General features: G+C 38.7%; 1 protein-coding gene across 1 annotated transcript in view; it reads right to left on the reverse strand.

The window, feature by feature from the left end:
* FAM65C (family with sequence similarity 65, member C) overlaps window positions 1–21,714 on the reverse strand; it is a 45,277-nt gene that overhangs the window by 20,318 nt on the left and 3,245 nt on the right. Inside the window, exons 4-14 of the mRNA XM_009326749.1 lie at window positions 12,969–13,092; window positions 11,736–12,023; window positions 11,215–11,343; window positions 7,348–7,494; window positions 4,167–4,245; window positions 3,380–3,403; window positions 3,202–3,255; window positions 2,307–2,456; window positions 1,667–1,730; window positions 1,222–1,265; window positions 421–546 (exon numbers count right to left, since the gene is read on the reverse strand). Of these exons, the coding sequence (XP_009325024.1) occupies window positions 421–546; window positions 1,222–1,265; window positions 1,667–1,730; window positions 2,307–2,456; window positions 3,202–3,255; window positions 3,380–3,403; window positions 4,167–4,245; window positions 7,348–7,494; window positions 11,215–11,315 (789 nt within the window). The 5' untranslated portion in view covers window positions 11,316–11,343; window positions 11,736–12,023; window positions 12,969–13,092. The remainder of the gene's footprint in view (window positions 1–420; window positions 547–1,221; window positions 1,266–1,666; window positions 1,731–2,306; window positions 2,457–3,201; window positions 3,256–3,379; window positions 3,404–4,166; window positions 4,246–7,347; window positions 7,495–11,214; window positions 11,344–11,735; window positions 12,024–12,968; window positions 13,093–21,714) is intronic.

Consider the following 21,714-nt stretch of genomic DNA (forward strand, 5'->3'; position numbering starts at 1 on the left):
ATATTTCTTTTTCAATAGAGAACAGAACTCCAGGTACTAATATTCCACATGGGTGATATAAATAATATCTACATACACATCTTTGTCTCCACATCCAGACTTCACCCTAGAAAATCCCAGATATTGATCTAGGACTTTTTTAAAAAAAAAAACAAAAACACAAGCCACAACCACATATACCTGACTCCAGAACATGGGAAAGCAGATGCACTAATACAGTTATGAGTCCCAGGAGCAAAGCAAAAACAGAAGTAGATGTCTGTTCAGTAGGCAGAACATTGATTAACTGCCATTTTTACATGGCTAGGAAAAGAAAACTACTTAAGAATTTTGACAAACACTTGGTAGCCTAACAGGTAAAGTAGTACAGCAGAAGACCTGTTAACCCACTGATTCCAATCCAACCATTATACACCACACCTTGATTTCAAACTTCTCGTGGAGATTAGGTATAAAAATCTTTTCTTCCTCATCCCATGTTTGGCTGTCATCGGTCTCAATCTTGCCTTTCAACCTCCATTTTTGGCGCCCCAGTCGCACAAACACCTAGAAACCATGAAGAAAAAAGGATGTTGGGTCAACACATCCCAGAACGTTCCCTTCAGCCCATAGGCCTCACACTGTTCCAGTACCGCAGAGGCAAAGCTATTCCTTTGATCACTATACATTTAGGAACTTGCATAAAGCTAGAAGATTGGAGGCAGGAATTAAGGTTGCAGGTTTTAACACCTTAACTCAGTGCCAAATGACACATCCCACCCATTCTAGAAGAACTGCAGAACTATGTTGCACAGCAAGTGTAGCGGTACTGAAATACAAGGCACACTGGAATTCATTTGGAACTGTTAGAAGTAGGAGAGCAATCCAGTAAGATACTAAGATGTATTCAAATCACGCCAAGGGCAATCTTCCAAGAAACAGGCAGCAACTGTTGCTTGATTCCAGGGCAACTTTGAAGACAAAGACCCGACAGGTTGGTTCAATCACTGCCATCTTTTAAACCCTCCCATAACACTTGAATCACATCTTTCCCTCTTCAGTCTCAGAGGGCAGAGTAACTAGTGAGTGTGCCAAAGCACTGTTCTCATCAGAACAGTACACGGTTTTATCATAGTCTGTTTCCTGCTTGCCTTCTACATGTTGCACCCTTGCTCTCCTGTTCCTCTACTGCAAACTCACAGCAGTAAAATAAAGGACAAAATGAATTGCTGTATACTGCACCTCATACTGGTCCCCCGGACAGAGACGTGCAAAGCCCACCAACCCTGAAAAGAGAAGGAAAACTCTAATACTTGTAGAGTTTCACAGTGTCCCCCAAAGCCTCAGCTTGCAATAAATAAAGTGACTATCTGGTTAACACCCCCGTTTACTCAACTCTGTGCAGAAGCTATGCCACCAGCTCAAAACACTCTTGGAAGGAAAAACTTTAACTGAGCCGAGGAAAGAAAGCTTGTCAGCTTTTGTACTCAACTCAAATACCACTGCAGATCTGTTTTACAGCACTGAAGCAAACAGAAGTTTGCCAAAATTCCGTTCAGGGTCTCATCCAGAAAGCCAGCGGAAGCAACTGACATCGAATAAATGGACTCTCAGTGGATCAGATTGCTACACAGGAAACCAAAAAAATCAATTGATGGGTCTTGAAGGAAACAAGAAAGGAACATACCTTTCATCTTCAAGTGAAACTCTCCCAAATGGACCTCCAATGCCCCTTCTATAAAGCACATGTCCTAGAAAAAAGACTGAACAGTCACTATGACTGAAAAGCAGCACTGAGTAGCTACCTTCCCATACATGCCATTTTCTTTATAGGACTTTGGCTCTTTTTGTTTGTTTTTCTTAAAACGGACACACACTAACATTTTCACTAGCAGAGGCTGATACAGAGTCCATTCATACTACTTTTAAGATAGAAAATTGTGATGCCGCTCCACAGAAGAGTGGAACTGCTCAAGCAGTTCCACTGTCAGTTACCTTCCACTGCTTGTTTTGTAAAAATAGCATAGCTTATTCATTATTCAATTCTCATCCCATTACTTCCAGTGGAAGTCATAATGGACCCCACTATTAAAGCAGAAATTCAAAGGATTTTTCACTTGTCTTCATGAATGCATGAAGCCAAGCTGAGTAGGGGAAAAAAGGGCATAGAATTCAAGAGCGTTGCCTGTAAGGCAAGCTTCTGTTCACATGTATTTCATTCACATGTGAAGTTTTTAACCTGCACCATTAAAAAAAGCCAGCAGCAAGTCCTAGTACATTTTTTGCTAATGGTCAGGTCTTCCTTATATGTGTGTAGTATTTCCTACCTCTGTGCACTCTTGGAAGTTCTTGTAAAGCTCTACTAGGCTCTCTCTGGAGGCTTTAGTGGAAGGAGACAAGGAAAAGGCGTGTTTCATATTAGTAGCCCCATCTCGTAGTCTGCACTGGATACAGTAAGCTTCATAGAGTTCTTCTACCTTTGAAATTTGGGGGGGGGGGGGGGGGGAGGGGGGGGGGGGGAGAAGAACGAACAAGAATTACCCTGGCATAGTTTTAATAAGTTTTGGAAAGGAACATCAGCAGTCTTTCCTAGCCAAAAAACCCAACCAAATCCCGCTATCATAGTATTGCAGAATGCTACAACTCCTGCATTTTACAGGCCGATTAGAGTGCAACAGTTTGTAGACATTCCTGCAAAAAGCATGGGATACTGAGAAACAATTCGCTCTGCTATTATCAGACTAGAAGACAAGGAGTAGCATAACACTTTGTTCAGGGAAAAATTACTTGGAGAGCAGGAAACTGATTGCCTCAATACAGATTAGAACACCTACACCTAGACAGAGGAGATATTTCATTCCTTTGGAAGCAGATGGCAGACATGCACTCTACAGAACTGCCCCGTTTGGTCCCTTCTGGGAAGGGGGGGAGAACATGTAAGTCTTTCCACAGCAGCATTTTCTGAATAAACTGGCCGAGTATGCAAACTGGTTTCACAGGCAAACTCAGGTTGTGTCGCACCCAACATTCAGCTTGAATAGAACCAGTCAAGAAAATACATACATAAAAATCCCCTCCTTCTTTAAAAAGAGCAGTTACAGCTTTCAGAAAGTACCCAGCATTATTCCCCTTCAGATGAATTATAATCAAAGTATTTTCTATTTAGATATAGATTTATATAGCAGTGTAAGCCTGACATGTACAAGATATAAAACTCCTTACCTTGCTTATGTGAAACTCCAGTTTTCTGATGTATCTCTCCACAGAGCGAATTTGCTTTTGAAGAGGAGAGAGGGGGACTTGAGAAATTGTTTCCTAAACATGCCTTTAAGTAACACAGTAGACACATCATCCATTTTTCTCTATTTGCAACATTTCGTCTCGTCCTTAATAGTCTTACCTTATCCAGGTCATAGTAGAAAGCCTGAAAGAGGAATAGCACAGGCTGAACAGGATAGCATGTATATTTGTACATATTAACAACACTTTCATATTTACTGCAAGACTCACTAGGCATATCTTAAGTTACACTAAATTAAGATGCATTGTTTACTATAAGGAGACAGTCCAACATTTTTAGAAGTAGTTTCATTTTCTGTGCATGGTTGGTTGGTTTGTTTTTGCAGATGCTTGAAATAAGACAGTAAGAGTCTCACCACCAGCTATAACAAGGACTTGGACATTCGTCATGATACATGGGAGTTTCTGATTTTATTTTTTTTAATGTAGTATTATTTCCCAAATGAAAGGCAAAGTTGGATCTGTGAGTTGTCTCTTCATTAGCACTGTTGCTGAAGGTACTGCTAGGGAGTTGAGAACACAACAGAATCTAGGTTACAAGGACACATTCACCAACTATGGAAAAAAAAGCCCAATCTTTATCACCATTTCTGTCCATACAGAGTCAGGTACAAACACTGATCACTGAACAGACACAAGGAGATACCATCCCAGTAAAGGAACACAATCTGAAGAACACTGCTGGATATTGAAAATGAGAAATCCCAAGTTTAATTCTCACATCTAGAGCTAACTTGCTTGGTAAATTTCTGATTGTGATGCCTTGCTGGACTTCACCTCAATGCTTCAACTGGAAAACCCCTGGGAGTCCCAGGTGTGAGAGAGCATCTACTTTTGTGACTTGATTTTTAAAGTCACTTAAATATTTCACATTAAAAGCATCTTACCAATCTGGAGTTCCTTTTTGTATCTTTGTGTCGACCAGAGAGATAATCCAGTTCAGCCTGATGCGCTTCCAGGTATTCACTGGAGAGGAAGAAAACCCAGCGTTACATTCTTCTGGTACCCTCATTGTAACACCTTCCCAAAGAATTTTTCAGCAGAATGTTACAAAACAACTTCCTTCTCTAGAAGACTTCTCTTGTTTTACTCTCTAGAGATGTGAATGGCTACATAGAGGAACATGGGTCAACAGATGAGAAAGGGTGGTTTTCATAGACAAACGTTTGTCCTAAATGCAAAGTCACTCCTAGAGGAGCATCTATACACATTGTGCCACTTGTGCCAGTGCCAGAAGATGCTGGTTACTGTTACCTAACATTTAAAGATGCTGTACATTAGGAATCCTCCTGTATCCTTTTACTCCTCCAAAATGTGGAATGCTAGTGTAACTCAAGAAGGCCACCACTACTGTGTAAGGTATGTACACACTACATTCAGACATTCACTATTTCTTGTTTCCTTTCATCTAAAATAGATAATTCAAGTGAAAGATTTATTCTAGGAATGTGAAGCAAAACAAAACAAGACAGTAGAGCTGGAAGTACTACTAAAGGCAAGAGGAAAGGAGGGATGTAAGAGGAGAATAGCAAGTTCTAACACACACATAACCCAGCTCACAGATCTCCTTTTCAGATTTCTCTAACTATTCCTGTTTGGCCTTCTGGAACCTTTTCTGTAAGGTAGAAGATCAGTTCATTTGTTGAGCAAGTCTCTTTTTACTGAGGAGTAAGAATTCATCAACCAACTCCATCTTACAAAGCCAAAGAATTGCAATATGAAACACTTGCACTACAAAAACAAGCCCATAGAAGTACTCCACATGTAAGGTCGGGCACATGTCATTCAGTGTTTTAGCAAACAGAGCTGAATACCACCTTTTAGTATGCTAGACAATTTCTTAATGTGACCATTACTTTTTCCAGAATGAGAACTATTTTGCAAGGTGTGAAGCACTTGGTGCTAGTTGGCTTCTATGGAGTTGCTTGCATGCAAAGGTTGTCCCTTAGGAGTTCCCACAGGGCCTTAAGCTATTTCTGCTGAGATCATCTGCTTCCAACTTTGCTTTTAATACAGAGCAGACTTAGGTAACTTTTTCCTCTGATGCTTAAAAGGGAAGAAGAGTCACCTGGTAAATATTACATTACAAGACACAGTCTCTGAGCAGTCAAAATAACTTCATTTTAGACAGCTACACTTCTTCACATTTGCTTCAATGCACTTCATTTTCTTAGTGTTACAAAACCAGTTCCCCCAAGACACCCAGTGGCCCCGGCACTCAGCTGTCTGCTCTTTACACTTGCCTATTAACAGCTCAGTGCAGAAGTAGCCAAGGCTGGTAGCAGAAAAGAGTTCACCTACCTTTCAGAACAGCTTCATCACTTTTAGATTTAAGTATGTTAGAATTGCCAGCTTGATGGAATGGTACCCAGATGGTTAACAGAATAAAGAGTTATTGGAATGGGACCCAGATGGTTAACAGAATAAAGAGTTATTTTCTATAGCTATAAAGAAACAGGCACGTAAAACATGTTCTGTACTAAAAATTCAAGTCACTCCAGCACCAAGTGGACTTAGTCTGCATCTACTTAAAATTTGGACTTTGCATTGCTATTTGATATAGTTGTTTTCTGTAAGTTACTTTAGTCAATTAGTTAGCTACTCAGTTTTGGCAGGAGTGTGATCACATGGCATTCCCTGCAGAACTGGGAACAAATTCTGATCCACTTTATGGTTTCTCCTCCCTAAGCTCTTATAAATTCTAAACTCTGCAAAAACATTTGGTTTTGTTATTTGTTTTAAATCTAAATCCACTAATAAGACATTGACCGATATTTTTTAGGGCTAAGACTTTATAGTCTTTTATCAGAATAAAAGCGTGACATGTCTGAGTTTAAAATATATTATTACAGTGCATTTATGTTCTTTGCTTAAGAAAACAAACTATGATCAGAATTAATACAGTAGCAAAATTCTGAGGACAGCAGCAACATATGTGAAGGAACTGTTAGTTAGTAGGATGCCAGCAGAAAGAGCTACAGGGTTTACAAATCCAAAAAGAGGTATTTTGTCTTCCGACAGTAGCTTCAGGGTGTAAATGAAGTTCCTGTGACTACGCTAGACCCATCAACAGTAACAGTTGGAGATGTGTATTTTTATAAAATAAGATTTGAGGACTCAGTTAAAGGTTGATCAATTTCAATCACTGATGGAGGCAAACAGCACTTACCACCACTTCCTTTCCAGTCTATAATACCAAGAAAGCAAGTTCTTCCATGCTCATGTTGGATGAGCATTCAGCATTAAATAATATCAGCATTCCTATAAGGTAACTGACAGCTTCCTCAAAGCCAGAACACCCTAAATTCAGATTGCCAGCCCACCCTTTGATCTCTATTATGTCTGCTGCATAGACCCCACATCTGCCAGACGGAGACAAGGGACAAAAATTGGTCTTTAAGCCTTTTCACTCCAGTTTGTACTGATGCAAGATTGACTGTGCAGTCAATGATAATAAAGAGTGCGTGAGAAAGCCAACCCCACTAGAATATGTAACTCTTTAAGTGTTTTCTAATTAGCATAGGGAGGTTTATGGTTTATTAACCATAAATGGTTTCTGAACCAGCCTCCCCACTGTGTCCTTGCCGGGCACACCCTTGCTTTCAGACTTGGTTTTAAGTCAGCTTTTTGAGTTAAAGCAAACTCTACACAGCTCCCTCTCCAGAAACTTCCTGCCAATCACCCCCAGCTCTGGCTGTCCCATCCCTATCCAAGTCTCTCCTTGATCTGCAAACTTCCTACCTGCCACCCTGCATGCTCCGAAAGCCTCCCTTCCTCAGGAGAGCTCAGTTGCTCCCCACAAGACGGAGAACTCCCTACAGAGTTCTACCTGTCACTGACTTTTTAGAGAAGTGTAACAAACCAGGAACAAACAAAAACATCAGAGCACTTTGGTTGCAAGCAGACTGCCTGAGAGTGAATGAAACTTGTTTTACAAGGTCCCAAGCCAGTGTCTGGAAAAGTCACTACATATGTTTAGAGATGCCAGATGGAGACAGAGAACAGCGATACACAGACTTAAGCAGCATGACTAGGTAAGGCAAATTACAATATTTAAAAAGTCCTTACTTAAGTCCTTTCTTCAAAGCTTCAAAAATTTTCTTCACCTGCAGTGGCTTTGGATCCCAGATGACTGCGCCCTTCTGCAGGGAATTATAAGCCTTGGGGGACTTCCGTGACATTCTTGATCTCACTGAACTTCTGCTGAGAGACTTTCTGTAGCAAGAGAAAAGAAATATGGGAAAGATGCACAATCCATCACCACACGTAACCCACAAAGCTTCCAGTTATATGTCCAATCCCATATACCCATATCTCAAAAGAACAAAGCTCTTGGACACACTGAGAATACTTTCACAGACAACATTAGAAAGTTAAGGCCCAGCACTAAATACCTAGTGCAGAAAAGCTGCAAGTTTTTTGTGACTTCAACAATAATAATTTCAATAAGAAACATCTTCAAGCTTGATGCAGAATCTGAGAAGCCTAGTGGTTCACTTTTCTTTTTAAATAAAGAAAAATTGTGCAGGTCCATTTCTTTGGGAAGGGGAGGGCACCGAGCAAGAAAGAGAACAGCTCATTTTTATAACAGGTTAATAACAAGTTAATGTTCATACTGCTAGCAATTGTCTAACAGACACGCATGGCATCTAGCTAAGGCCCTGTTTCTGTGTGCATATTCACACCAATTGTTGGGCCAACTACAGAACTAGTCAAGTAAGCCATGCTACAGGACAAGGACATTCTGACTCTCACCTCCAATTCAGGAAAACAAGACAACAAGCTTTTAATCTGCTCAAGATCTAACTGATAAAGCTAACATAAAAAGCCTTTAGAAATAGCTATTTCTTTACCTGCATTCACCATCGATTTAAATGATGGCTTAGGGCTCTACCATGTTTTAGAAAAGCAAGCTACCAAGCCTAGATTGCATACAAGATATAATTATCAAGTTGGCTTTTTAGCATCTAACACCTCACTTACTTTTAAAAGCAACTGCAAAACCCAAATTAAATCTTGTTTCTAACAGAAGTCCCCCACACAGGACTTTTTGTGCTAACCTAAGTAGTTAGAACAGCCCGAGCCATTAGTTATATACAACATTTAAAACAGAAGATAAGCTCTCTGCAAATAGTTCTTTCACCTTGTCAGATTCCTGCCTGGCTTACCTCCATCTATATACTCCTCTAAGCCTTACTTATTTTTATATAGTTTTGTCAATACTCTAAACTTGTCAACCTCTAAAATAACATTATCTAAAGAAGTTTCCCATTCCACCAAGCCAAGCCAACTGGTTGCTCTCAGAGAAGCTTTCCACCTTCTCTACAATCTCTAGCCTAGATTCAGCTCACCTGGAGAAATTATGAACTTCAACAGGCCTGTAATAGTCAACAGACAAGTAGCCACTGGCTCTTTTAAGTTCTAGGCATGTGACTGAAGGCCTAAGGAGATTATTGGTGATTAAATCCTAGGCCCAGCACACCTGAGAGCCGTCCCCAGTCCCATTATAGAAACCTTCAAGTAACTACTTTAATTATCCTGGTGCTAATTTTCCACTTAACTCCATTTTTTAACATATAATCTGCAAAAAATCTGATAAAATTAGGTGTTGCCAAACATTACTGGATATTTAATTTCTTCACCTCAATGATTATCTTAGTTTTTTATGATGGCTTAATGTAAAGTATTAATTAACCAAACCATATGGAGCTCAGGTTACCTCTAACAAGGAACATAACTGTTAAATTAGAAACTTACATTACTATTGTTTTCTTTTTGGAAAGGAAAAGACTTTGATATTTACCTTCAAAGTTTTGGACTGCAAATCCTAAATTCAGGAAATAATTTTCTTCAGTTAAAGTATAGCATCTAAGCACTGCATACGGATCGGTTGCGATTTAAAACTCACTGTTTTCCTCAGTATCTCCTCCTGACTGATGTAGCCCATACGTACTCAGTGCACTGATGTTAAGAATCCCACCTTCATACATTCCATAGAAAAATTAAGTGGCTGATGTGGGCTTTTAGGGACAGTAGCTAAAAGCTAGATGCTATGTTGCTGCTTTCCCTTGTGAACGTAACAATTTAAGTATCAGATTTCCCACTTTATAGATAACAGTAATAATATTTACTTCCTGTGGGGACCACTGTGAGGAAAAATGAAATAGTGTGTCTGACTGAGAGCCTCAAAAGGAAGTTGCTAAAGAAATGCAAAAGTATATTTAGCATCTGCTTAAGAATCTCCATGTGGACCTGATTTGTGTGTCATCCTTTGGATAGACCTTGCATAGGGCCCCTGCAATCTCCTGCTGTGTTTTGCAACAGTGCCTGAGGGAGAGAAAAGTTAGGAAAGGGTGATTAAAAAATTTCTTCACTATGCTGTAGAAGGCTCTTGGGTGTTCACTGGGCTGTGACTGAGTATCTAGTACGCAAATTTTCCTTATTGCGGTGGTTTCTGAACGAAACTGTCTGTCTAAACACTTAAATAATGAAAAGCAATATCATAAAAAATGCATAAAGAGAGGCATTTGGTTAGAAAACCCTTGCAGCTAAAAGTAACAGAATAATCTTAAGGGATACATGAACTCTTCTGTTTGGAGCATTCTTACCCTGCTGGACTGTGCCTTTCTTGGAGAAACACCTTTTCAACACTTTTCCTGGTAGATCTTTTCCCTGCTAGAACTTCCACTATATATTACATAAATATATATAATTTATATAAACTTCTGTTTATATAATTTATTGACAGTGGTTTTCTCAAGATCTTAGTGATTGGTGTGATTTTATATGTCCTATCTTTGCTAGGTGTAATATTATTTTTCAGCTTCCACAACAAATTCATTTATTCAAATGTGAAGACTTCTTGATTACATCACAATCATGCCGGAATGTCATTTTTGCTTATACTTTACCATGCTGTGTTCAACTAAAAGGTTAATTCAGTCATTTGGTTCTTTGAAAATATATTTTATGATGGTCAGGTATTTTACTGATACACAATAGGATTTTTTTGAGTACGATACTTTTAGAGGCATACTTTCCCATACTTCTATATGATACTGCTAAATGATTCACTTTGTTATTATTCTAGCATGCATTGGCAGTCAGAGATTATATTAATTTTCCATTTATATATCATATCTGCTAAAAGCACTCGACAGGCTATACAGGGATCACTAAATTCAGAAAAAGAACAAGAGCACTTCTAGTGGAAAAGCTGCAGAGTTATCTACACAGAGCAATGCTACACAACAATTGATGATAAGCAAAAAGGGAAAAACAGTGCAGGATGGTTTAGCAATTATGGGGCTTGACTGAAGACTGGACTGCAGCCTTAGCTATACTATAGACCTGTTAACTGATAGCAGCAAATTTGCAGTGGCCTTCTTGGCCTGTTTGTATTCCTCCCTTTCCCTCGTTTCTGGCATTGCCAGAAAGCAGCCCTCCTCTCATGTAATGCTGCTCTGCTTAAATAACACCAGGAGAACTTGAGTTGGGTTCAGTTACATATCTTGCCAGGATTCATCATTAACATTTTTAAAGGTCTATGAGACCTTTTTAAAGCTCTATGAGATTTTTAATTACCATAACTATTCAGAAGGTTTTAGTCAGAAAACATTAGTTACTAGAAGGCTGCTAGCAGGAAGGGTCGCAGCCCTTCATTTTTCTAGAAGAAATGGACACTATTAACACTATTAACAGCCTGATACATAACCTCTGAAATCCAGCCACCTCTGAAGTACAGTGTGTATACTAGTAAGACAGTAGGGTGTGAAGTATAGCTATTTATCAGTGAACCATGACAGCACTCAATAGTTTTAAGATAAAAATTAAGGAACAACTTCTACACATAGATGCCTTAGGTTAAAAAATACATTCACGGTACCTAATGTCTGTTGCCCAAATGACCAGGTGCTTTTCTTTTTGTGTACTTACGCTAGTTTTCTGCTTTGCACAGTGCTGAATCCAGTGAAGGAACAACTCCTGCTGATACCACCCCCATCACCAGGAGAGACAAATGTGAGCTTGACCGACATGATTGCCAGTCAGGAAGTCTACCGGCTTCTGAAATAAACAGAAAAACAGATGAGTCAAAACCTTCTTGGCAGTTCAGGCTTAGACCTGTGCTGCTGCAAGTGCTGAGCTGCATGAAAGTGGAAAGTTAGAACAACAGACAGTAGATGAAATAGAAAAAAAAGACTTGTCTGCTATACACGTTTCCTCTGTTGCCATCCACAATACAATTAATAAGGGACTGAATAGTCTAAAACGAAATCTCTCATGCCCTCTTCAATTTCTGATTGATTTTACAAACTCACTATGTAAAAGCCAGAATAGCCTCAATTCACAGACTCTCTACATTTCTGATTTTTTAAAAACCCTGTAATTGTCCCACTGCTTAAGGAGTTCAGGCCAACCGGTGTATTTCCAAATCAGTATGGATGCCAGAACAATACATAAGCTCCAGACTTAGTCAGGTCCAAAAAGCAGTTCCTTGCATCTGTGCAGAGCCACACTGAAGTCAATGGTAGAATTGGCTGAGTGTGGTACTTAAGCTCAAGGCAGAAGTAGTTTCAACAGTAAATTTCAGGTTCAGGCTCCTCCTCTGGCAGGATTTCTTTTGGATTGCTCTCTTCTGTTTTCCATCAGTCAAACTCCTTTGCTTTCTGGAGAATTGTGTTCTCTGCCATATGTCTATAGAGTCCAAGTTACAATATAAGTAACAGACATATCCTTCAAAGCAGCTGTAGAAAATCACCCAGACAGTTAATATACAGAAAAATTCCCTTCCTTCCCCCCCTCAAGCTGCTGTAATGTAAACACCACAACTGAGTAAAACTGAGTAAAACAAAAAGCTGGAGTATCTATTTGTAGAGAGAAGTGCAAACTCCAATAAAGAGCTCTACATGGAGATGCTCCATGCAAAAGTTTGTCCTACATTACAGAATGTGCTCTGAAGAACAGTGAGCTCTTAACCTATCAGAGTATATACTGGAAAGAAACATCCACACTCAACCCCTATGCCTGACATTATCCCACCAGCATGGCTACAATTACTCAGACTAGAAGCCCAGAAATGTCAGGATAAGACTCTTTTCCTGGCTCTGCCACTAACTTGGAGAGCAACCTAACTCAATGCTCTTCCAGACTGCATATAAAGAACTGAATGGTTGAACTGTACTTCCCGAGAGGGGTGAGATTTGAGAGTGTTTTGCTAATTCTGGGCTAGTCTACAAGGACAGGGAATTACTGTAAGTGACTACGCTTTAGGTATCATTATCTACTAAAGCAGTAACAAAAGTTGTCATGGATTTCCACAAGCAGAGATCCTGCAGTGAGACCTGACTATTTCATTAGAAGCCGCTCAGTCAGATCCCTGGGCTGAGGTCTAAGACTCCCATTTCTTTGTCTGTTCTACAGGCTGTGCCAAGCTCATAAATACATCTGGGAAAAACAGGCAAAAGATTTTAGAACAAGATGTGAAAATTATGAATTTGAGCCAAACAGCTACCTGCTTTGCAAGCTACATAGTTTGTCAAAAGAGGTGTTGGGCATGGCTAGGTATTTTGTATCTCAGTGCATCGAAGTCCACATGACTCCATAGCTTCAGTAGTACCAATAGAAATCTGTTACATGGAAAAATCTAGGTGCATCTTAATCACCTTTTAATCAAACTGTACAGCACTTACGTTCTCTTGCTTTGAAAGGACGCCTCCTTAACACCCTTAATCAGAGATTGTACTTGCATCACATCACGGATGAAGTTTCAAAATATTTTCCATTCTTTCCTCTAGTTTTCAGATGCTTATAAGTCTGTGAACAGTCACCCCATCAAAAGGATCATTAGACTGAAAAAGCCATGCAACTTACTGAAAAATGTAATTGCATAACGAGCTGTTAAAGGAAGAAATAAAAGGAATAGCCTCATGGTTATTGACCACATCCCTCATCAAGGCTAAGTCAGATTCCCAGGATCTATTCTTCAGCTCTCTAACTTGGGAAAGTTAGTTCATGAGTAAAAGGGAGGAAGAAAGTGCAGGAAAAGCTTGTCTAATTTTATAGGACTCCTAAAGCCTGCATAGCATGAGACTGAAAGCCTTTGAAGCATATAGATATGAAACAAACAAAAACAGGCAGACCCTTGACAGGGAACAGAAAGTGGAAAATTATGAGAAGACTCCCAAAGTAAAAATCTGTGGTACTGAACTGTGAAGAATTAAGTTGGGAATGTACAGACCCCCAAAACTCAGCTGGTGAAAGAAATAAACTGCTTAAATTGCCTAGACTCCATTCTCAAGTTGCCACATGTTTGTTTATAAATCAAATATAATTCTGGACTTCACGAAGATACACTGTTGCAAATTAGTAGAAATGAGAGATGAATTGGACCTCACTTGCGCATAGCCATAAGCATTTAAAAATTCTCATGGCTTGTTTGTTTTTTTTAACTACACAAAGCTCAGTCTCAAGGCCACTGACCGTGTCATGTTCTGCTGTAACATGTAGCTACATTCAAAAGCAATTCACCAGCACATTTTCACAGTTCCCTCTTATAAGAATGAAGAGAATTTAAATAATGCTAGGAAAGCACCATTAAAGGGGTTATCTTTCTTACTTTGAAATGTCGACAAAGTCAAATACCACTTGGTACACACCTGCATATATATTTTTTGTAGCGACCTAGAAATGTTACAGCTCGTTTCACACTTCTGAGTAGAAGACCATAAGTAGGATGTCAAGACAACATTTTCATTTGTAAGAAAGATTTATAAATGCAGTTGTTTAAACAGAGGGTTTTGCTAGCCAGAGTGTCTGTATACAAGTGCTGAGCTACATTACAACTGCCCCTGAGAAAAAGCATCTGGACACATCTTAAATTCAACTCTCCCTTTAGGCTAGAAATAAATCAGATAAGGACAAAGGATCCCCGACAAAGCTGAGTTCAAATCTGTCTTCCAACCTGTAACCTCTGCTGTGTAGGCCAATGTCTCCAAATCTCATAAATACAAGGATTATACCCTGGGGAGCAGAGGAACTTCCTCTCTTTTAATCTTCCCCAAAAGCACAGAATGTGAATACAGTAGCCAGCTAGGGCATATGTAGAGTGCAAAAATACCAGGCCAAACTGAAGGAGTCTATTGCCAGGGGCAATAGAAACACTGAACTACTGGAAAAAACAAGTCTTGAAAAAGTCTTATAAAGCTTGTGAGTCTTAAACAGACCTCCACACTGCCAGGTACTAAAATTGACTCAAACACCTTAATACATGCAATTTTGTGAGACTGAGACTTCAGGTCTAAGTAATGTATTTTTAATATAAATCAAAAGAGTATTTTTTTCAAATTAAAGGAGTATGTTTGTTTGCCCCTGTTTCAATGATTTGCCATAACACACTATTAGCATTTAACCTTCAGTGTTACCAAGTATCCAGGTGCGTAGGGCCAAACATTTGAGCTTCTATGCAGCAGTGAGTACACTCAAACTGCATGTTCTGCTTCGTTTCTGTTAGTATTAGGATATTCCTCAAGTCAAATGACCTTCATCCTCTACAAATTAAAAACTGGTGTCTGTTTGTGTTTATGGCTAAACTTTTCCAGCCCTAGTCACATATTTAATTGTTTCTGGGCACAATGGTTTCAACAATTTTATGAGGAAAATATGACTCACTGACTTCTTGCAAAATATTTCTGCTTGTGTTTTGTATTTTAAATTAGTAGCCATGTTTTTCTTTTAATATCTCCAAGAGGTTCACTTGAACTTGTTGAACTGTGGCTAGAGCAAGGTATTCATGTTTCCTTAAAATATATAGTGTTCCAATTGTGAATGACCAGTTGGTTAAGAGATACACATTTGCTCCTAGTTGTGTGTCTGCAAAAACTGTACCAGACTTCTGTTTCCTTCAGCTAATTGTGGACACACGCATCGAGTTGATAGCCTAGGCAACAAGAGGCTACATATCTCACTAGTATGTCAGTACCCGCTGTTCACTAGCTTCAGCAAGCAGCAGCTGCCTAACAAAATAAAAGCCAGTTTGAAATCAAGTAAATTATTAGTCACTATAGAAAATAAACACAATGACTGAACACAAACTATCAAATGTCAATCACTTCAATGTCTTAGGATCATGTTTGTGATTCTGGATACATTACGTGATCATGCCAATTTGTCCTACACCGCCTGATGCTAACTTTCTCCTTACATTTTTAGACTGTTGTTGTTATTTTTATATGAAATTTTATTTGTAAATATTACATTAGCTTTACTTGGAAGGACAGTAGAGCCATTCCATCTTCTAGTTGTGGAAACAGAACAGAGTTGATTTCATTTTGTATTATCACAACATAACCCTTTTCTCAGTATCAGATGTGCTCAACATTTTATTGGAGGGACTGCAGCCTTGACCCTAAAATATGTGGCTTATATTTGTGCCTATATGGAGAATTCTCTTAGTAAGTGGATTTCTGCATAGCATAGTACATAGATTTTATTGTAGGGTTGCCACCTAGAATCTATGTCTTTTTAAAGCATGGTTTTATAAAATTCACTTCAGCTCCATGACAGCCAAACACATTTGCCCTTAATGTGTATTGGTTTTATACCATTTCTACTGAAACTCAATTTTCACTGTACGTAACCAAAATCAGTAGTGATTAAGTAGATGAACATTTAGGGACTTTAGAGACATTAGGACTTACTCTAGAAATGTTATGTGATTCCAAACAATCATCTGCTGTTTCAAAAAAAACTCCAGTCAAAGGTGCTAAGTTAGTCATTCCACTTCCCTGAATTTATTATAAACTCCACCACAATTACTGTTTTGTTGCTATAACTGCATCTGTATTAGGGTTTTAGCTGATAGAAATACATATTGCAAACACTTAATAGGTGAAAAGACAACCCTAACATAATGACACCAAAAAATTTCTAGCATAAGTCAAATTTAAGACTGATTTTGGGCTACATTTGTCTACCATCACATTGATACAATCACAATTATTTTTCTTCCTCTCATTTATTTCAAAACTCGGGAACAATGGAATTAACTAACACTTCTGAATGCTTATGATGGGTGGTATCCATTTCAAAACATTTGCGGCAGACAATGGCATTTGAGTCTTCCATGACACAGATAAAGGAAAAAAAAAATCAGATTGCCACAATACTGTCAAACATTTTGAACAAAGTCTTAGGGCTGATCCGGGCCTGAAACAGGCTGGAAATTTCTAGACCTTGGCACTTGCTTCACAGCATTGGACATCTAAAGAATCCAGACCATTAAAATTAATGAAACTCCTGAGATGTGATAACATCATGACTCAGCCCTAATTACTCTAAAGGTAGACGTAATGAAGACTGACTGAAGAAAGACTGAAGTGACCATCTTGTGTACAGCACAGTATTGAATCCACTGGGAAAATACACACTATATTTAATCTTTGCTCTCGAGCATTCTTTAGAAAAACCATTGACCTCAGTAGCAATGTCTACTTTGCTAGATAAACATTCCAAATTTATGATTAAAACCCCTTAAATTTTAAGCATTTTTGTTCAATTGTTAGACAAACATTCTATTTATACAGTTATTGGCAGAACTAAGAAAAAATTCTCTGGTTATTTTTCTACAGATGAAAAGTCATTTGAATTAGGGAGACAGAAAGTGCCCTTGATGCTACATGTCAATATAGCTATTTTAACACAGCATTACACTCATATAGGGATCCTTTCTTCAGATAAATCCTTTCCACAGAAAGGATTCACAGCACAAGGATTCACAGCAGAATCTGAAAAGGTTATATGTAATTCACTTTAACATAGGAATTCTGACTTGCGGATATCATTTATCTAGAACTGGTCTCTCACACCAACACATATAACCTGTAACTAGTCCAACACACAGACAGGGGAAGAGCCACTGCAGTTACAGATATGGAAAATGTATGTTTGATATTTTGTTATTATATGGTAAAACAGATTTGCAAAAATGGAGGTAATAGAGACAAATAGCTGCCTGTGATGAGCTTTTGAAAATTTTCCCCTTAGTACTTTTATCACCCGTCTCTGAAGCACTAAGAGGTAAATTTTGCTTCTCCCTTGCACTTTTCCTGCTCTCCCATCTCACCCCTACTCATCTCTTTCTCCCCCCTGGTTCCTATAATGGCACTAAAACAATGTAGACAGCTGAACTTGTTCAGCCTTCTTTGCAGAAAAATGCAGTCCATGCAGGGAATCATCTTCTACCAAAGAGGTATGTTTAGCTACAGTGCTGTAAAGTCCACTGGATATAGCTGTACAGAGCCATGAACAATCATTCTCCCACTCACATTCACCAGACATTTCTGCTGTTTTAAGACTGAGCGATGTGAGCAATTACAAGCAATTCTGCTGCAAGTGGAAGATTTTGCTTCTCTACATAGCTGCACATGTGTACCACAGAACTTCTTGGCCTAAACCCGTTTAACTCAGATTATTAGACAGGCCCTTTACTTTGCACCTAACTTACCTCTGTCAGGTTGTATTTTGAAGATCTCAAATGATTCAGGAATGTAATCCCATTCTCAAAAGTAATTTAGGCTCTTAGGAGCTAGTTCAATTGATTTTTAATAAGAATTACATTCATAGCTTACATTATTTAGAAAGACGGGGCTTCAGCGTGTCATTTTGGTACTTTTGCAAATTTTATCTAGGAAGATTCAACTCATAATATATATTTAAATACTGCATATCTGACATACTTTCCTCCTAGCCGTATTCAAGCCATAAAAAGAAAATCAGATAAACGGCTTTGATCTTGCTTTACTCATTAGGCCCTTCTATAGCTTTATGCCAGCTTCTGGAAATTAAGTTCTGGAGTCCAGGCTTCCTATGCAGCAATAAATTTAAACATCATAAGCAGTCCCCTCAGATAGTTTCTCCCGTGCTGGAGGTAGCGTCTCTGATGTAGCCATTTCTAGTGTAGTTCTTTGAACACAGGACTCAACTTTGAAGTCCAAGATGACCTGTTTTTCAAGCTTGTGATTCAAAATGTTACTGTATTTCTAATTAGTTTTCATCTAAGCATACAGATCCAAGTTCTATTCTCAGTGACACTGGTGCACATCCAGAGGAAATTAATCAGTCATTTATTCCAGATTCCCAGTAGAATCCCAGCAGCAAATGTTGGCCTGCACTTAGTTAATGACCTGGAAACTATTTTTCAAGACATAATTTTGTGGTCAATTTTGTACCTCCCTCTAGTGGCAGCAGATATCAAACAAAAGAAGCACAAAGGAGACCTTGTCACGGATCACACACTGATGTATTGTGCCTATTTCTTTCATGGAAATTTTTTACTCGGAATCAAGGTTGGCTGTAAATCCTCCTGTAACTTTTTGGTAATGTTGTAAGAAGAAAAAAATCAGTGATTGCATATAACCAAAATGCCCATTTACTTCCTTTGCCAGTATGTGGCATATTCATATAGCCACACGACATTTCTCCATGCTTGCCTAGATCATAGCTCTTCTACTTGCTGCGAGTACTTTTGCACTGAGTTTTGCTTTCCTCTTCAGGTGAAGGCACAAAACAATTCACCCATTATCAGCTGATTTATGAGCACAGGGCTTGCTGCTAGCTCCTCTGGTTTCAATTTCAAACTTGATGACAAACTTGCAAGCCTGAATCAGAGATTCAGGAATGTGGCAGGCTCCACACGCTAGCCTGACTTGCAGCTTTTTCAACTTTGGCAGAATTTGAGTCTGCAGTTAGCTACATTATAATGAATACTTAAAAACAAATTCCTAACAAGAGAAGAAGCAGATGGCACTGAGGGAGAGCAATTCACAAGTGATGAACAGGCTCTTCCATTTCTGACAAAGGAAAATTTCCCTAGTGGCAAGGCACTGAATCCTACCAATTCTGTCCTTGAGAGGTTCCTCCTTCTTAATTAGGAACCCCAAGGAACAGTCTTCCGTAATACATATCTCATTCTCCTTGTTTTCCCCAATCTATGCCTGAATGTACGTTACAGATAGACTTACAAGGTGTGATCATGTCTCCATCCATCGGTTAATGCAGGAGCCTCCTGAAAGCCTATTTCCAGGTCAATTATGAAATAAGGAAGGTCCTTTATCTCAGCCATAGGGTTGTGGAAAGTCCCAAGTCTAAGCTTCAATAGAAATCACCACCACGATGGATAGATACACATTTTGATTATTACACTGAGAAGAATATATTAACCAAATCAGATGACAAACTTCCAGTAATAGTAAAATTTGATGTTCAACAGTATGTGGGATGTATTTTGATACCTTCAAAAACTGAAATCTGTGAATCACAATATACCGGTATGTGTCCTGGGGCTTCTGAAGTGGGAGAAACTATCAGTCATTTAGCTGTCTGACCAAGAAAATTGTCCCTTTATTAAGAATTGAACCATTACGTCATCTTCCTATGGCAACCATGTTTCATTCCCATAAATGTTATCAAGACAATCTTGTGCCACAGAAATAATGAAGTTGCTAAGTTAGGATCAGTATCCCAAAGAACACTGGAAAAAGAGGAAAAGTATACAAAATGTCATAGAAGAGGCAAATAGGAGAGAGAAAAGCTTTATGTTTTAAAGCAAAGTATTTTCTTCAATGCTGAGTAGACATAGACTTAGTTTTTTCAAAGTCAGTATTTCCACTACTGATTAGTGAATCTCGGTACCTACCTTAAGATAATGAAAAAGGGTGTGTTTTTTAGAAAGAGACATCAAAATCAAGACAATTTAGAATGTCTCTCATTGGCCAGCTAACAGCCAAAGCATCAAAAAATTATTTGTCGTGTTTGAACATTTTATCTAGGCTGAATTTACTCAGTATCTTCTAACACAGGCTTGAACTCATTATATTTTCTAACAAATTAGGGTAGCTGTCATAGCAAACCTAACACTGTGTTCTGTACTAATGTTCCCTTTCTGTAGACACTCCACAAGCATGTAAACTTTACTTGTGGAAAAAACCAAGAACCTCTGAATATATGTGGATATATCTGTACTTTCCCCTTCATTTCTTACCAATTCCTTATACATACGCTCTGACATTCATGGCCCACATTTTTTATGCTGTTATTCTCTGCTTTTATTTGGTTTGGGTTTGTTTTTAATGAGGTGAACTTTGCACAGCCCAACTCTAGCTCCTATAAAATCTGTGTCTTAAATAGCCAGATTTAGTGATTTTTGAATGGAAAAAAAAAAGGCCTACATACTAACCACACAGCTGTACTTGGAAACAGATGTTTTACCCCCTTTAAACTGAACTAATGAGGACAGGAATATGGAACAGATAGGTCAGGAAAACTTCTGTCTAGATTTTGAATTATGGAAAGAGTACAGAAAAGACTGGTCCTTACACATAAGGGGAGGGGAGAAGGATGGTAAGACCACTGATGATGAAAATTTGCACTGCTATGCTAGCTTCAAGGCACTTCCGCTTCACAGCCCTGTTCATCCCAACACCAGTTCTATCCACTTAACTCACAGAAGTATCCCATAGAGAGCAGGCCAGATCCTCAGTTTATATCAACTGCCGTAACTCTATTCAAATCAATCTATTTACAAAAGTCCAGGATTTGGCTCTGTGTCTCCTTTGCATTTAGCAGGTGTGAAAGGACTCTAAATCACTTCTTTCAAGACTTCTGTAAAACATAAAGTAGACCAATTATTTAGGATCAGATGCTGTGAAAACTGTAACTTCTGATAGAAATCTGACTAAACATGAAATTTTTTTAAACTAACTCTGCCCATCAGTGTGTTCTTAAGTGATTTTTGAATGGAAAAGTGTCTTTTTGTGCACAAATAGGTAAGGTTTTTAGAACCGTCTCTTCTCTGCCCAATCTTGCTCCCATCAAAGTCACTGGGAGCACTGCCATAACTTCAGAGAGAGGACGAACAAGACCTTTGTAGTCATGATTTGGCACTCACACTGGAAAAATGCATTAGTGATTGGCTTTCTATAGAAAAGATGCATCAGGTTTTCCCTCTGGTTCCTAGCTTAAGCTTCTTTAAAAAATTATTCTTGATTTGTCTTTATATGCTCTTCATCAGTACGCTCCCTTGCAGTGTAGAGCGGGTCCCTTGCACTAAGCCACAGCAACAAAAAAGAATCTTCTGCTGTATAAGGCTTTGTGAGACACAGTCATTACATGCAGAGGAAACTGGGTTCAATGGGGCCCTAGTTCCCCTGGGGACTACCATAATATAAATTATTAATAATAAAAATAAACATTGGCTAGCTTGAACTTCTCTTCATCCCCTTAGAGCTTATTTTTGTGATGGAATTAGCTAAATAAAGCCCACTTGAAAGAATGCTTAATTGCAAACTATCCAAACAAAACAAAATGGAACTAATTGGTTCTTAAATACTAAACATTCAAAAGGAGATGGCTTTGGAAACAGCTGAAAGACTAATGTATATT

Source organism: Pygoscelis adeliae, unplaced genomic scaffold (genome assembly GCF_000699105.1).
Source record: "Pygoscelis adeliae isolate BGI_AS28 unplaced genomic scaffold, ASM69910v1 Scaffold286, whole genome shotgun sequence".
Lineage (NCBI taxonomy): Eukaryota > Metazoa > Chordata > Aves > Sphenisciformes > Spheniscidae > Pygoscelis > Pygoscelis adeliae.